Here is an 18,496-nt window from a genome sequence, read left to right as displayed (position 1 = left end):
CCAAGTGTGAGCATTTGATTATGTACTCTGACCAATGTGGCGGCCAGAACCGCAACATTAAAATGGCAGTTCTATGCCAATACATTGTTTCCAATCCTGAGTTCACAACAAAGAAAATTGACCACAAATTTTTAGTAAGTGGACATTCGTACATGACTTGCGATCAAGATTTCGGTCTAGTAGAAAAACAAAAACGTTTTTTTAAAAACATTTATGTTCCTCAAGATTGGAACCAAGTGATTTTGGCTGCCCGGAAAAAAAAACCATTCATAATCATTAATATGACAAAAGATAATTTTTTTTCCACTCAGTCACTTGAAAGAAACATAACAAACAGAAAAGTTTCTGTAAGCAAGGGTAAAGTTGAGTGGCTAAAAATGCAATGGTTAATGTTTCATGAAATGCATCCATTCAAGTTTTTTTTTAAGTACTCCAATAATATTGATGTTCTCTTTGAAGAGGTTGATTTGAAGAAACGCCATTCTGTTTTCATCCAGAACCTAAATATTTTATATCCTGATGGTCATGCCGTAAGTGATAAGAAAAAGAAAGATTTAATGGACTTATTACATTTTATACCACCTGTAAATCATTGTTTTTACAATGAGTTAAAGACATCAGCAGCTGAAATTGATATAATTTTCAATGATGAACCTATCGATGACTAGTATAAATTCCATTTAAGTACTGTTTAAATTAAAATGTAATTTTCTATTAATTTGAAAAATAAAAAGGTGATTTCATTTACATATTCATTTTATTGTTGGCCTAACCTTCTAGATAGTAGTGAAAATATATAGTTTCTTTAAATGCAAAGGTGGCCTATGCCACAAAAAAATATTAATTTGTGATTATTTTCCAAAAAAATCTTCTTCATCACAAAGAATGTACCATAGTAACTAAATAAAACACACCTGCAAACTAAATTCAAATATAATATAATTACTATGTGTTCAATTTAAATTCATTAAAATTCAAACCTCATTATCTCCATACTAACTATGTTGAGCTTAGGCCACTTTTGCGCTGACGGCCTCATTTGTGGTTGATTGTAATACTGGTAGGTAACTAAATAGTACACAAAAATACTTTTTGATGCTTTTGAAACCAATCATGTAACAAAATGTACATTTATTAAATACCTATGTTATTCATATATTTATTTTTAGTTATTACTGAGAATGATGGTGGTTCTACTCCAAGCACACCATTGCAATATGAGATAAATTTAGTAAGATAATTATAATTTTATTTTTTCTAGCAGTTTTTTTAATTATATGTTTTGTTTTAGATTTATCTGACAATGACCATGGACCTTCTACGAGTGGCATTAATACCACACCATTATCACAATCTCAAGTCAGAGAAAATTTAAGCAGGATAGACATTTTAAGAAAAAGGAAGGCAACAGCTCTCTTTAACAAAGGTACCTACCTAAATTATTATTTCAAGTCATTCAGTTTCATATCTTTTTGCGAATTCACAATTTGCTTATAGTAATACTAGTGGTACATATTTCACAATAGAAGGTAGCCTATGTCCTTTCTTGGGTATCAAAATATCTCCATACCAAATTTCATGCAAATTGGTTCAGTAGTTTAGGCGTGATTGAGTAACAGACAGACAGACAGAGTTACTTTCACATTTATAATATTAGTATGGATTATATTAAACTACTTTTCTTTATTACAGAAAATAATACTACTGAAGAACTAGCAACTAAGAAAAGTAAGACAGCAAATGAGAGCTTCAAAATATTGTCAGAAGAGAAGTTGGAGCTGGTTAGACTATAAAAACTGTCATTGGAAATGGAAATAGAACATAAACAGAAAAATATATGAAATAGAGTTAGATCTTAAGGATTTAGAAATAAAAAAGAAACAATCAGAGCTATAATATTTTTGTTTTTATTTTTTTTACAATGATGCAAAATATCCCTCTATTAATAGTCTTCGTTGCAAATTAGCACTTCCTCTTCCATACCGTTCTGGTGCAACATCATAATCTCTTACTTCCATAATAACAGGAAACACTTGGTCTTCAGGGGGTATGTTTTTTTTTCGTAATATAGCTAAATTATGAAGTACAGCTGTTGCTATGATTATGCCAGGTACTCTATGAAGGTGAATACTTATGCCCCTGGATTATAATTCATCTGATTCATGGAATCTCCTCTTCCATATACCAAATGCCCGTTTAACCACATTCCTCGTCTTTATTTGTGACTCTTGGTAAAGTGTCTCTCCTCGTGTATTCACATTATTTTCTGACACAGGTGTCATCATAAAGCTAGTTTGGGCATAGCCACTGTCACCTAGCAACAATTTATCATAATATTTGCCTTGCAAAAAATTGCGTATTAATGCACAGTTATCCCAAATGTTGGAATCATGTGCTGATTCATGCCACCTTGCCACAACGTCTAAAAACATAAGGTTTGCAGCAGCTACACATTGGGTGTTTATTGAAAAATATCCTTTCCTATTTCTATATATTTCAGCGTTATCACCACCTGGAGATAATATTCTCACATGAGTGCAATCTAATGCACCAATTACTCTAAGGAACTTTGCAATTCTATAAAAATCATACACTGTTTAGGGAAACATTGGCTTGTATAAATTGTTTTGGTAGCCTTTTTATTTATATAATTTTACATGACTGATACATGAATATTAATTGTATATTGTAATAAATTGTAATTGTAATTGTATGTATGTTTAATAATAATAATAAATAAATTTGATTTGATTTGATTTTGTTTTATTTTGCTCTTCTGTTGTGCTTGGAAATTTTAGTAATTTTAGTAACACGATGCACTATTCTACAAGCTGTGCTTTCATGTACACCAATCATGTCACCACAAGTTATTATTGAAGAATGAAGAGTATGTCGTCCGAATACATTCCAAATAAGTCTGCTGTCTCAAACAATTCCCTCGGTCTGTTGATATATTCTATAATCTCCTCATCGTCGTCAGAATACTATTCCCACAAATCCATCTTACAAACTTCCTAACGAACTCTTAAATCATTCTGTGTTCTTGTCAAATTCAAATTTCTTTATTTGCAGAATGTAGATTTACAAAGATGTTAGGTAGATACATATTACATAGGCTCTTTAACATTCTGGCTCTTAATTGAGCATGCAAATATATTATAAATTACAATAAACAATTTTATATTACACAACACTAGATCCCATTAACATTATATATTATATATTAAAATTATAGCAGCTATTATAAATTTTTACAAACAAATATTTCGGTCGAATATTCGGTTCGGAAATTAGTTTTTTTTTACATAATATTATTATAATAAATAAAGATACAAAAGTCAATACAATATTTAAGCCTAAGCCAAGTCCTCGTTCATCTTACATGTCAGAAATTCATTCACCGTATAAAAGCATTTTTGTTTCAGAAATGAAGTTGTCACTTGAGTATTATTTATTTTAGGATGAAAAGCAGTGGACAATATCAGAACTTCCTTAGTGTCTTGCCACACTGTGAATGCATCCTTTTTGGTCCTCCACTTGAAGTTCCCTTTAGCTAACTTCAAGTTTTTTGTATTTTTTATCATAGTTGGTAAATCGGATCGATTTCTTCTGACCGTTCCAGTAGCAAATAATCCATTCTCATGTAAATACTGAAGCAAAGCAGTATCAGTGAAGAAATTGTCGAATGTGACATGTTTTTCAAATTCTTCTTCCATTAGTTTTCCTGTCAGATTCTGTCAATCACCAATCATGTCACCACAAGTTATTAGCTGACTTCCTGTCGCATAAAATCTCAGCGTACATAAAAGTTGGTTCATAGGAGTGATTGATTTGATCCTGCAAAACAAACAAAAATAACTAATTAGCTACCTATCTATTTATTGAAAATTCATTAATAATAAGTACATTTGAGGAGTGACGGAACAAAAAATGATAATTCTACAATGTCTAATTTTTTACAAACTTGTTTGTCTTTGTAAAATTAAAAAAAATCGAGTGCTAATAAATAATGATGGGAAAAACTTAGTTTACATGTTTTTTATTTTTTTTTCCATATTATGTAGTTATTCTTATTAAAAAAATGGAAATATCATGTTCTGATCCGACCCGATAAATATAACATTTGATTTGTACCAAACAGTTCGGAAATATCATGTTTTGAAAAAGTCGGGTCCGAAAATAACATTTTATGTTCTGGATTTTTATATTTATTTAAGTTATAAAAATGTGACAAATACCGATATTAATAATGATTATTACAAAAAATTAAATTCTAATTTCTTATGTGTCCATCTCTGTGCAAATACATGCTTCATCATCACCAATTTCTTCATTTTCTTCTCTGTTTCTGGAGCCGCTTAATATTTCCCTGTACCATTCTAATGCTGACAAGTTCCCCCAATCTGTTTTATTGTGGTTTTATTAATAGGTTGGTCACATCAGTTTTCTTTGCAGCACTCAGTCCTCGTGGTTCCTTAATTTGATTTAAATTTCTTGGGTGACTTTTGCCCCTTTTCAGCAGTGATATAAACTGTTCATTAGACTCAAATCTATAATTTGGAGAAGCTTTCACTACACAGTTCAGTTGTCTGCCATGAGAAGATTTGCGCTTCTTGAATATTATTTTTTTCATGGATTGTATGTATACCAGTCACTTTTTTATAATGATTTTTACATCATACAGATTCCAGTCTTTATCAAGCTTGAATACTCTGCCATGTTTAGAAAATATTTCAAAATATTCTTGCCTCGTAGTTATCACTGGTATTTTTCTTACATCTTTCTCAATCCTTCCAAATAAACGATCAGCTGGTAAAAAGCTATGCCCTCGTATTGGGAAGTAAAGTTGTATTTCCTTAACATTTGTGGGGGACTTATTTTGAAGCCAAAATAGTAGCATATGCAACACATGGCTGTTTTTATTTTGCCCACCACAGCCATCACAAAAAAGTCTTATTAATTTCACATTAGCTGGTATTGTTTTAGTATTCAAAAAGCAGTATAATGCAGATCCAATTGAGGCACGAATTATTTTGCTGTGATAAGTCCATGACACACAAGTTATACAGGCTAATCTGACGGGAATAAAAAGCCTCTTAAATTGGTGTCCGGGGTAGAGGAAACACGATAGAAACGGTAACTGGACATCAAAGAGTCTTTTTTCTTTTTTAATTCTGTACTTATTATATATTTTTTGTATTATTTAGTAATTTTTTGTATAACTGCGTCAAAAACTATTTTTTGTTCTGAATTTAAAAGTGGAACATCCTCTGTTATTCTCTGCTCTAGAGCGACAGTATCATAATTTAATTCTCGAACGAAATCACTGCTCACTTCACCAATTCTCTGTGGTCTGGTCATCCCAAATTCTGACAAATCTTTCCCAGTAATATTTATAACGTGATTTTCTACAAAAGTTAAAGCCTCATTGTAAATTATATCAGTCAGATTTTGTTCTTGAACTCTGTGTATAATATCATCCGCCATATCATTTTTAAACTTATCCCACAATTGTTGACAGTCCACATGTTGCTACTAATATAGCAAAAAGCTCTCGCACTTTGGGAGCAGATTTGCACTGTGCGGCCTCTTCTTCATTCTTATAATATTCATTTCTGTACTAATTCGCCTCCAGGCATCATGATGCTTGTTTTTTTCTTTATAATGCGGATTTTTTGAATCCCACAGTATATTTTCATTGTGGTAATGCTCTAAAAAGAGCATTTCAGTTTCATTATTCCAAACGTTTACGCGCGACCCCATAGTGTGCGCGCATCGACTGCAAACGTCCGTACACCTTTGCAGTCCGTAGTAAACTAGCACAGGGTCGTGAATGTGGATGTGGACACGTGAACGCCGCGCGAAGGAGGCACGAACCCTTTGTCGTGGGATAAAATACCGACTTTGATCGGAGAACAGGCGTGAACGCCCGTGAACCCCGCGAAAACCGTCATTCAGGTTCGCGCCTATTCACGGAGCTTCACGGCACTAATCTGGAGCCGCCATTAAAGCGGGCAAACGAGCAGGCGGGTCACCTGATGGAAAGTGATGCCCGCCGCCGATAAGCATTCGCGATGTTACGATCACCGCGAATATGTTGCCGGCCTTTGAGATATAAATATGCCCTTTTCTTGAAGGTTTCCGTCAAATCCATTTGGGAACACAGAAGATGGTAAATCATTCTACAAGGTCGTTGTTCTCGGTAAAAAATGCCGAGAAAAGCGGACTGTGGTAGACTGCCATACATCCAGGTGGTGAGGGTGGAATTTTAGTTTTCTATATATATTATGCACATTCGGTATGGCACTTGGCAGGTACTTACTTTCGTTTTCACAGATAAATCTGTAAGTTTTTTGGGCGTTATCATAAGGGGCTCCAACTCGTCACACAAATTACGTACGAGGTCCATCGTTAATCTATACCTTCTTCTGAATACAGTAGGTATCATCTAAATCAAAAGGATCGGTTTCTATCCTCCGTTTAAGCCGATCTTGTTTTAAAGTTTTCTAGTTCCAGCATCCTTTTCCAAGAACTCAAAAATTTCATATTCATTTGCCATCTAGAAATAAATTATAATCTGGAAATAAAATTATTTTCTTGTTTATATAAACACATTAACCATTATATAGATTTTAATTTCAATATGTTTTTAAATATGTTTCACTTACTTTTTAAATGAATTTCTATAATATTAGATTATTCTATAAAGAAAAACAGTTTTTCTTACAACTGTTTTGAATTGAATACAATGAAAGAATTTGAAAACTTTCTTCGCATGTCGCTAAGCGATTTCAATTATTTAGTTGAAAAAATATCCCCATTAGTTGCAAAACAAGACTTGGAGGGATTCTATACCAGTTAAAATCCGTCTTGCTATAACTTTCAGATTTTTAGCTACTGGGGATAGTTATAGAAGCTTGCATTATACGTTTAAAGTTTCAAGCCAAATTATATCTCAAATAATTCCTGAAGTATGCCAAGCACTGACCAAAATATTGAAGAGTATTGTTAAGGTAAGTAAAACATAGATTAGATTTATCATTCGTTTATTTTAAATTACTCAAACTCTTTGTTTACATTAGCATCCAAAAATGCTCTATATAAAATATCCTGCGATTGAGCATTTTGTGTAGACATATTTCGATTGTCTGGAGGTGAAGGGACAACCGAATAAACATGTAGAGACATGTTTTGCTGATTCTGTACCTATCCGTTGGGGAGATTCATGTGAAGGTGAAGTGTACATACTCGCCGACGAGCAGGGCCGATGTATGGCATATTCTGGGATAAACGAATAATTACTAGTATTGCTTTGGACAGATGATGGATTGGTATTCATCAGTTGTTCAGAATACAATTTGTGTGAAGTAGAAGGGCGATTAGTGCTTATAATAATTTGTGATGGTGAACTAACATAACGATGCCTAGTCAATGAGCGCTTTTTCTTTATTATTAAACCATCTATTTCATGTCTAAGTTCTAGTCTGTCGATGTCGCGAAATTCTCTCAGCGCTTTGGCCAGAAGCCTACCATAGAGATCGCAATCGTCCTCTTCAACATTCCCACCTCTATTCCTTTTGACTGTTAATACGTCATTAAGGGTAGATCGCGTCGATTTTATTTTCATTGGTTTCTGCGAGTTCAGGCAGTTTTGTACTGCGCCGTTTTTGAACTGGGATAGACACCTCTAGATACTTGATTCTTGCCCCTGTGTTGACTGCTGCATGTCCGGGATTTCATCAGCACCTTCTTCTATCTAGAAAACAATAAAACATAGCATTAAAATACTTATTCTATTTTTTTTGTTATAGTTACCAAGTACTACACAAGAACGGCTTGACAAGGCAAACAAATTCAGATTCCCTCACTGCTTAGTTCTTGGCCTATAAAGGCTCTCATACTGACTTGCCAGCGCAACTGCGTCAAAAAAATGCCAACGCAATTTGGAAAACGGCTAAAGAAAAACTAAAATATAAAGAGAAGTTTATAGAACATATCGCGGCCGTAGAAGCGAAATCGAACAACTAGCATTTTTTCCAAAATCTACTTTATTTCATTATATTAAAGTTTAAAGTTGGCAATACTTGTTGAAGCGTAACTTAGTTAAACCAGTTGCTAGAACCTACCTATTAAGAACTTACCGCCAGAGAAACAACGATCTTCAAGAAGAGGGTTTGGGTTTTTCAAGGACAATAAACTTATGAAAGTTTGTAAAAACTTTTTTACTACTACATTATGTATTTCAAATGGTCCGATTGAAACGGCAATCAAAAATATCAATGAAAATGGATCGTTCCAGGGTAATTTCGAGGCGAAACAAAACCTGCAAATAAGACTCCAGAAGACCAAGTTAAAGAAGTAAAAGAACACATCGAAAGTTTTCCAAGAAAGGATTCTCATTACTGTAGAAAACAAACAACAACCTCTACCTATTTCAGAAGCGAAAAAAAAGGATTTGATAAACTTGTGCAAAAAAAATATAATACCAGTTGAGACATGGTATGAAAGCTTGCCATCAAGCAGTCAGTCAGTCATTAGCTCCGATTCAGAATAAGTTGAGAATCTCAAGACTAATTATTAATGCTCTTGTTTGGTATAGTTCATTTTGTTTTTTACTGGTTTAACTTAAACATTATAGAATTATGTTAAAAAATGATTATTTTTAATAAATGTTCTGAATTATATACGCTGTCCGTGAACAGTCCCATTCTTAGGTATTGGTCATGTGTTTGAATGTGAATTTTAATAGTTTTTTTTAAATGAAACAGTTAAGTGTTCCTAAAATATTCAAAATTGTAATTGTAATTATATAAATATGGATTTTGGTATCTGAAATAAAGATCTATTTATTATTATTTATTTATATTTATATGTTTCTATGTAACCGAATCCTTAAGACTCGAGTTTTACCCACTTATAGCAGTTCGATTTAAACAAATACTAAGATTATTAAATATATATTATTATATAATTTATCTAGCTTATAAGTTTATGTCACTTATTTTTAATTAAAACAAATTATGTACATTGAATTATTACACTTTCAAATGTTTTTGAAGTGAAACTTGTTTATCGGGGTTGGAAAAAACAGTTTCCAGTTTTTTAGTTTAGTGGAACACTTTTTTCGTTACGCGTGACATTTTTCCGTTACGCGCTATCTTTTTCTTATCCCTAACACGCGTGATTCGACGTATTTCTGTAAAGTTGCATATAGTAAATATTGTTTGAAAAATAAGGTCATAAAGAAGTTTCACTTCTTACGTGTGTAGACACATTTTTCTTATTAAATGTATTTTCTAAGTAATTATCAGTCATTCATATACAAAGATTTATTCATTTTTTTTACTTTAGATTATCCGAAAAAATAGACAAATGTTTTTCATATATTTTATTTGCAGAAGAATAATTGAACAATGTTAATTATTATTTCGATTTAAAACTGATTGTCTTTAAAGCTGGGTTCAGATTGCTGTGTCGTGATGTGTTGGGGCGCTGTGTCGTGACGCGTAGTGTTCATACTGGTGTGTCGTGGTGTGTTGCAATATGGCACAATTTTACATCATAAATAAATTGTGAGTTGTGCGGTGTATACGTGTAAAATGTTTTTCTTGGAATCATCAGATACTGACAGTAATTTTGACGAAGATATACAATAAGATAGGAAATTTGAATGAGCCGTCTGCTACACTTACCCCTCTAGGATGGGAAATCTTCTATTCCTAGGGGGCCGTATGGGGCCCGGAACTACTTACCATCCAGCGCCGAAACCAACTTGCATATTTCTGTTGCTGCTGATGCGGGCTGCGCTGGTGAAGATACATACCTGCTGAGGGAGATTCATGATTAGGTTCGACGGTCTTTTATTTTAGATTCCTTAGGTGTGATGGACGAGGTTCGCGCGGTCGCCCTACTCGAGCAATCAGCTGAGCTGGTGGACGGCCGGTGGCACGTGAGCCTTTCATGGCGCAGCGACATCACCAACTTACCTGACTCCTACGCTGGAGCTCTCGTGAGATTTAAAGGTATTGAGAAGAAAATGAGTAAAGATTTGGGTTTCGCGGTAAGGTATAGGGAAAGGGTAAATCATTTATTAAATAATTGTTATGCAAAAGAATTAACAGGTGTCATTCAGCCGTCCCCGAGGTCATGGTATTTGGATCACTTCGGGGTTGACAACCCTAATAAGAAAAAACTTCGTTTGGTATTCGATGCTGCATGTAAGGTAAATGGTAATTGTTTAAATGATTATTTATTAACAGGACCGGATCTATTGTCATCACTATTTGGTATTATGCTGCGCTTTAGGGAAAACAATATTGCAGTAACAGGTGACATTAGAGATATGTTTTTAAGAATTAAAATTAAGCAGGAAGATCAGCTTTGAAGTTTTTATGGAGAAACGACCCGAAACAATGGCTTCATCTTCTTAAGGTAATTAAAAACATACGTATACCTAGGTGCTACAAGCGAGTCGTACGAGCTACGTGCGACAAGGAAAGGCCTACGAGTGCAAGCGAAACACCTCGTCATCGGCCGCGGTGACGTCACAATCCCCTTCACTTCCAACACGTAGCGTATCGCGTGCGTCTACGCAATGTACTACGGATTGTTACGACGACGTAGCGCATACTGCATACGCTACGGGCTATAACAACCTACAGTTGCATGTGTTTTGTGATGCTAGCTCGAAGGCGATGTGTACGGTAGGTTATTGGCGATGGGAATATAATAATTCAATTCATGTAGCATTTATTGTAAGTATGCCTGTAAAACCCTTAACAATACCCAGGGCCGAACTGCAAGCGGCATTGCTAGGTGCAAGGCTAGCAAACACTATTTTAAAAGAGCATAGAATGAAACCCGTGCGCAGGTATTTTTGGTGCGACTCGACCACGGTACTTCACTGGATTCACAATAACACACGTTCTTACAAAACATTTGAAGCGAATCGCTTGGGCGAGATCAACGATATATCGAAGGTTAGTGAATGGTCGTTTATACCTCCCGGTAGCCCCCATTGGGGTGGGGCATGGAAGAGGCACGGATACGAAATGTATGTTGTCTTGCGCAAGCGAACACAGGGACATGGCGCAGATGTGCGTCGCGCGTCGCTCCCATTCCTATGTTGGAGTGCTGAGTCAGCACTGGGGTGGGGAGTGTTGGCGACGCGCCATTCAAAAAAAAAGATTAATTTCTTAATAATTATTACACTATACATTAAGTCATATTGTCTGTGCTAGATTATTGTTTAATCTGTATGGTTAGGGAGCCAGGTGCAAATTTGGTTAACTATTTCCTCTCAAGAGATAATTCGTCAGACGCATGAGAAAACATTATCTGTAAAAGGCTGCGGCGAGCCACTGCTGCGTCAGTGACTCGTCCAGTTCTTCGGCCTCCTCTCACCTGAGCGCACGTTTAACTAAAGTTTTCTATCTGTACTTTATATTGCCAAATCTGCATTAAAGCCTCTATTTTTATTCATCGACGCGACTGGCCTTTTTATTTTCAACATCACCAACAACACTTTGGATGGAAAACATATAAATATAACTTGCCCAATAAATGCTGGGTCTACTTTCTACAATTATAAACAAGAGCATTCCATTGTGCTAATTGCTCTTGTTGATGCTTATTACAAATTTATTATGATAGATGTAGGAGCATATGGTAGGAATAGTGACGGTGGTATTTATGAAAAATCATTAATGGGTCAAATATTTGCGCGAAATGAACTAAGTGTTCAACCAAACGAACCGCTGAGCCATAATAGTGAGCCTTTACCGTATACTATCGTCGCTGATGCAGCATTTCCATTGAAGACATATTTACTAAAACCCTACAGTAAAGCAAAACTAGTAAACAATGATTCAAATAAAATATTTAACTACCGTCTATCACGTGCTCGTCGTACAGCAGAAAATGCATTTGGTATATTAAGGCTGCAGTCTAGCAAAATTGCGTTTTCAACAAGTTATTTGACAATTTTTTCCCGGCTAATGAAATGATAAACTGAATTTTGTTTTCTTGTTTATCAATTAGTGTTATATACGCAATGCGCGTGAATTTTTTCACATTTATAAAGTTACTTTATGTTACCTTAATCAGGCCTTCAAGATAAGTCTCTTTCCCCCAAAGACATTTCGAGCTAAGTTTGTGCACTCACTACGTTGCAACCGATTACAATTTACACAATCTGATCAGCGCATTATTATCCTTATATAGTCGTTATTAAAAACTGCTGAATACAATTGCCGAAAAACTTATGATTTTCTTAATTAGAACGTTATAAATTCATTAAATTTCCCATTTTTTGCCTTACAAAATCTATTGATAAATACTGCTTAAAGTTATTTTTTCCATTAATTTATTCGAGTTGGTTGAAGACCAATGAGTATTAATCCTTTAAAAAACATATTTTTTGAATTTTGATAATTCTTTAAATATTAAAAAAATATTTAAAATAATTAGGAAAAATCCTAGCGAATTTCTTTAGTCGCGCTCCTTGGGCCGGAGCGTTCTGACGTGTGCTCTACGCTCGATTTTCCTTCATACCGAAGTGAAAGTTGCTCTACTTCATTAAATTTAATATTTTTGTTAATTGATTATTTTTATCTTAGTTTTGTGCAAATATTCGTATTTTTAAACATTTGATTTCGATATGGAAAATAAACGAAAAAAATACGCTTGTAACTACATACTAGAAAAAAAATTATCTTCGAACATAAAGTTAATGAAACCAAATAGATTGCAAAGGTGATTGGCAACAATTTCTTTATTTTACGGGGTGTCAGTAAAGGGATGTATATTTCTTTAAAACTAAAGTAAGCTCATAAATTTTCTTATAATATAATTTTTTTGAAGTACCAAAAATGTTTATTTTTGGTTTGAGAAATACGAAATATAATATAAACTTGTATTGAGAACTTGAACTTCCCAAGTTCATCCGGGGAAATCCCCATACGGGGAAAATGATTTGTTTACTCCAAAATTGATCCGAGGTGTTTGAATTTTTTCTTCTAGTCATTTTCAACGTAGCGGCATGTTGTTTGATTATTAATTTTGTAACTTAAATACAGGATGTTGGTTTTATATTCTGATCTTACAGACGCGCTGACAAATTTAGTCCGCCATTTGAAAGAAAGAAAGAAAGAAAGAAAAAACATTTATTTCAAGGACATAATCAAACAAAGTCTTAAAAACATGACAAACAAAACAGTAAAAAAAGTAAAAAGTAAAGAGATAAAAAATAAAACGAAATTTGCACGGTAGGATGTCCTCGAAAAAGGGTGACCAACTCAGCTAAATACTGTACGACAGAAATGCACGCACAGCGCTGGTTTTCAGTGGCCCCTAAATGTTGTCGCAATAATCAGAGTGACCTCCATTACAGTAAGAAAATATTAAAATAAATAATCAATAAATATTATACTAATAATAATACGTCTATGTGCAGAGATAAACAAAAATTAATAGAATAAATATGATATAAGTAGTAATAAATATATAAAAGAAAGTATAATTAACGTATATTCAATATTTTTTACATTTGATAGATATACATATATATTAAATAGAGATAATCATCATCATCAGTAGCCACTAAGGTTAGCAGGTGGCATTTCTAGTTTAGTCTACCAACTCTAAGTACCAATATTAAAACGAATGGATTATCATCACATCATCAAAACTCAGATGTAATGGAAGATCACAATAACATAGAAAATTCAGTGGGTGTTGAGAACTAAACAAACAGAAGTAACAGAGACGCGAAGAATAAAAAAAGAGGACGAAAACGATAATTCGTTGATGCTTTCCCTTTTCGACGTATTGTTAGGGTACATCACCAATCTGCAAAAAACAAAACTGATGATTCCCAATTGCTGATTAAAAATGAAAAACAAATAATCGACAACAGTGGTGAAAATTTGCTGATCACAATGAAACATCCTTCAGAGGTAGCAGATTTACTCATTTCAAATGTATCGGTGAACAGCGTAAAGGAGAGGAGGACAGGAAAACATTATGAATGTGGATGGTGGATTGTATACAGGGTGTAATCGATAAGTATGTGCAGGCGATTATGACGTTATTATTGCAGGTATCAAAAAACTTAAAACTGATATCGAAATTACTTTACCTAATGAGCAAAATGACAATAATAACTTTTTAAAAGTATAACGAGAAATATCTAAAAATATCAAAAAGGGAAAATGGGACTAGTAGAAGTTAAATGTCTAATTCCGGCAAAAGACATGAATGCGGAAGATGCGGTTAAAAAAAATTTAATATTTGAAATACAATGCAAAAAATAACACTTTTGTCATAGATAAGAATCATGACTATTTTTTCTAAATTCAGGGACAACTAAACGTTGCAGAAGCAGAAGTCTGCTTATTTGCTGTTTGGACTGGAGTGAATAATTCGTTAAAAATAGAATATATAAAAAAGTATGTAACGTTTAGGCAAAATAAAATGATGGACCATTATCAAGATTTTACATAAATTGCCTACTGTCAGAATTGATTGATTCGAGACTTCAGCATTCGATGCCCATCAAGGACCCATCCTATATCATTCAAGCGATTGAAAAAAAAGAGATAAATCCAGTGCAACCGATAAAGCATCAGAATGCTAGCAAAAGATTTATTAGGTTTATCAATATAAATAAATAAATAAATAAATATTATAGGACATTATTACACAAATCGACCTAGTCCCACAGTAAGCTCAATTAAGGCTTGTGTTGTGGGTACTAGGCGATGATAAATATAATATTTAATAAATACATATATAGATAATAACACCCAGACCCAAGAACAAATAATTGAGTTCATCACACAAATATTTGCCCTGACCGGGGATCGAACCCGGGACCGTCGGCTCAGTAGGTAGTTACTTTACCACTGCGCCAACCGCGTCGTCAATAAATCTATATATTACACATAATATAATAAATCTGTAGAAGACGCGAAGACTGACATCCGCGCGGACGGAGTCGCGGGCGGAAGATAGTCAGAAATAAATATCTTTTGTTTTCATTTAACACAAACATTACATTTTTTTTATTATATACAAAATTTGTTTATCCGTTTTATTAGTTAAACTGAACAACTTTCACTAAGAAACTTAGGTCGAAAAAAATGTATAGAGTTCTGCATTTTGTATGGAAAGCTTATTTTTTTTATATTTCGTCCAAATTTCTTTGTAAAAGTTGATCAGTTATATAAACATGAAGTTGAAGATATCAATAGAAAGTATTCGCAAATATTGTGTACTGATAAAAAAAAAATCACCCGGTGTAATTTTCACGAAAATTGTTTCAAATTGTCATTTTTGGTACTTATTACGAATATTAAATTATGCATACGAATGATTTAATTTTTAAAAATTAAGTGGAGCAACTTTCCCTTAGTACATTTGTATTATTTACATATAGGATGACAGGATGCATTTGTTTGCACTACTAGACCAAGCCCTTAAGAGCAAGATTATTTCATGAAATACACGAAATCGGGCCCGTAAAATACCAAACGCATTTTCTACACACCGGCGTGCACGTGATAAGCGGTAATGAAATATTTTATTTGCATCATTGTTAACTAGCTTGTCTTTGTGATAAGGTTTTAACAAATATGGTTTCAACGGGAATGCTGCATCAGCAACAATAGTGTATGGCATAGGTTGTGAGTTTACACTCAGTGGTTCATCCTGTGGTACATTTAATGCTTTCTGCTCAAATAATTTTCCCATCAAAGATTTCTCGTATATGCCACCGTCACTGTTGCGAGCATACGCACCTACGTCAATCGTGATAAATTTGTATTGAGCATCAACTAATGCAAGTAAAACTATGGAGTGTTCTTGTTCATAGTTATAGAAAGTAGAACCTGCGTTTATAGGACAAATTATGTTAACGTGTTTGCCATCTAATGCTCCAATACAATTTGGAAAATGCCAAAAATTGTTTAAAGTTATTTGCAATATCTTTCCACATTTGTTCAGAAGGTGTAGGCATTACAATAGGTTCCATATTTTTCCAAATGGCTTCACACACTTCTTGTACTATAACTCTCACAGTAGAAAATCCCATTCGATAGTTGAAGGCCAATGATCGAAAAGTGTTTCCAGTAGCTAAAAATCTGAAAAGAAATAAACAATTATTATTATTTGTTACAGTAAATAAAAGCAAGGATGACTGGGCAAAACTAAGGAATGCTTTCGCCAGCGCTTTGAAGCGACGAAGGAATAAGAAAAGTGGGCAGGCTGCGGCGGCGTTAGTGCCCTGGAAATATGAAGAGAACATGAGTTTTCTTCTTCCTTATATGGAATGTAGGAGCACAAAAACAAATGTGACAACTACACCCGAATCACCACCCACAGAAGAGTCTCCCGACGAAAGTTGTACTTAGAGAAACAACAGACCGATAAAGTCCTGCAAACTCCGATTAACATTACATCCTACAAAGTCATTCCGCCACAACAAACTATTTCCCCACCCCAACCGTCGTCAACTTATCAACAATACGAACAACCTCTTCAGTCATACAATCAATCTTCTACCGTTTACTATCCAATCGCATCAACATCTACAACCTTGCTATCCACATCGTCATCTCACACATCACCACAACAAATGAGTTCATTGGCTGATGAAAATCTTGCTTCCTATTATAGTACAGTTGACTATTATAGTGACTGTGATTAATAAATAATTATTTATATTTTTAATTGTTAAAGTTAATCTTGTGTCTCGTAATAAAAAAAAAATTATGTCATTTTAGAGAAAAATACATACCTCAAACACACAGCAAGTCTTTCTTTTGTTCCTATAGGACAGCGAAATTGCGTATGTTGTTTCTTAATATCCCTTTCAATTAAAGAGTGTACAGTTTGCTCGAACTGAATTTTAGTTAATCTGAAATATCGATGGAACCTTTCGTCATCAGTTTCTAAGTCCTGAACGAGAGTGTGAAATGCGCCTTTACTGCCAATGAAGTAAGCATTTATAGGATGAACCCAATATCTCCGTTTCTTTTTCTTTTTTTTAAGAAGAGTTGCGATAGTAAGAAATTGTATATCTTCGTCAAAATCACTGTCAGTATCAGATGATTCCAAGAAAAACATTTTACACGTATACACCGCACAACTCACAAATTATTAATGATGTAAAATTGTGCCATATTGCAACACCACGACACACCAGTATGAACACTACGCGTCACGACACATAGCGCACCAACACATCACGACACAACAATCTGAACCCAGCTTAATATGAACCTAGCTTAACGCACACGGACAAAAAAGCGGTACCGAGGTACAAGTTGCCCAGTCGCACTTATATGACTGAAAAAATAATACCGGACATATACGATCGAATTACCAAGAAAATTATGGAAAAATTTAAGCGCTGCAGCTGTTTCCATTACGTCAGATATATGGACTTGTGACCACAATAATGAAAGTTTTCTGAGCTTCACCGCCCATTGGATATCTCCAGATTTGAAACGGGAACATGGCGTTTTGGCAATGAAGCCGTTTTCAGGGTCTCACACCGAAGAGAACATAGCAAACGAGCTTAACATTATTGCTGCACGGTGGAATATTCCGTTCAATAAAATACATATTAGGGTGGAGCGTAATTTTTTTTTTGGAATTTCGAAATGGAACTATTGCTAAAACTTGTCAGATATGATTACATTTTAAACTGTATATTTAAATTTCTTGGTATATTTATGGAAATACTGCCCCAAGCCCTCTGATATTTTGAGAAAATACACATTTTAGACAATATTTAGATGTTTGATGGAGATTAATAAAACAGTAAATTTTCAATAAAAAATTCTTTTATTAGCTTAGAAACTATCCGTATTATCATAATTATAAAAACATGGAACTAAATTATGGAAAATTATAACTGGTGTTTCAAAAAAATTGCAAAAAATAAAAAAATCAATGTGATTTGTAATCTTTTTTTGTTTCAAAAACAGGCATAATTTTACGTGATAGAAGGCGGGTTCGTATGAATCCATCCCTTCTTATTCGACCACACACTGCAGCAGAGGCTTCTGTTACTATTTTAACACACCTCTCTGTATCTTGGGTGTGACAAGGGTACTTTTTTAGAAGAGGTATTATAAAATGATCAATTTTTTCAGGCGTCTCAATGCACTCGAGTATTATGCTTGTGCTTATGTTTTTTTTAAATTGGAGGCTCCGTGACGACCACATCATTCCAAATGACCGTGTCAATGTAGTCAACAGCATTGAAATTTAATTGAGGAACCTTAAATTCTCTCACGCCCCTAACTGCTGAATCACGTGCCTTAAGGATTTTACGCAGTGCCAAAACTCTTATATTTTTTCTTTCGTCAGCCAGCATAGCCAACAAAATATTCTCTGTATGACCAAAGAAACCATTTCGTTGTATGACTGGATCTACTATCATTTTCAGGTGTTCGGGGAGGTGCCTCGAAAGAATAATGGTTTTATGCAT

The 18,496-nt window shown here is 34.1% G+C and overlaps 1 protein-coding gene and 1 long non-coding RNA gene across 2 annotated transcripts in view; one reads left to right on the top strand and one right to left on the bottom strand.

Annotated features, from left to right (window-relative positions):
* The window catches only part of LOC149475928 (uncharacterized), a 147,295-nt gene that overhangs the window by 48,963 nt on the left and 79,836 nt on the right, over window positions 1–18,496 (top strand). The window lies entirely within an intron of this gene.
* LOC149475934 (uncharacterized) lies at window positions 15,911–17,182 on the bottom strand. Its single transcript, XM_089713093.1, has 2 exons — window positions 16,796–17,182; window positions 15,911–16,139 (listed from the first exon to the last, which is right to left on the bottom strand). Exons 1-2 carry the CDS (start codon window positions 17,122–17,124, stop codon window positions 15,911–15,913), a joined length of 558 nt encoding a protein of 185 aa, XP_089569219.1. The 5' UTR covers window positions 17,125–17,182.

The sequence above is a fragment of the Colias philodice genome, chromosome 29, assembly GCF_061535455.1.
Source record: "Colias philodice isolate Cphi_HAF_F1 chromosome 29, ilColPhil1 Martin Lab GWU primary, whole genome shotgun sequence".
NCBI classification, from domain to species: domain Eukaryota; kingdom Metazoa; phylum Arthropoda; class Insecta; order Lepidoptera; family Pieridae; genus Colias; species Colias philodice.
This window is presented reverse-complemented; position numbering and strand designations above follow the sequence as displayed.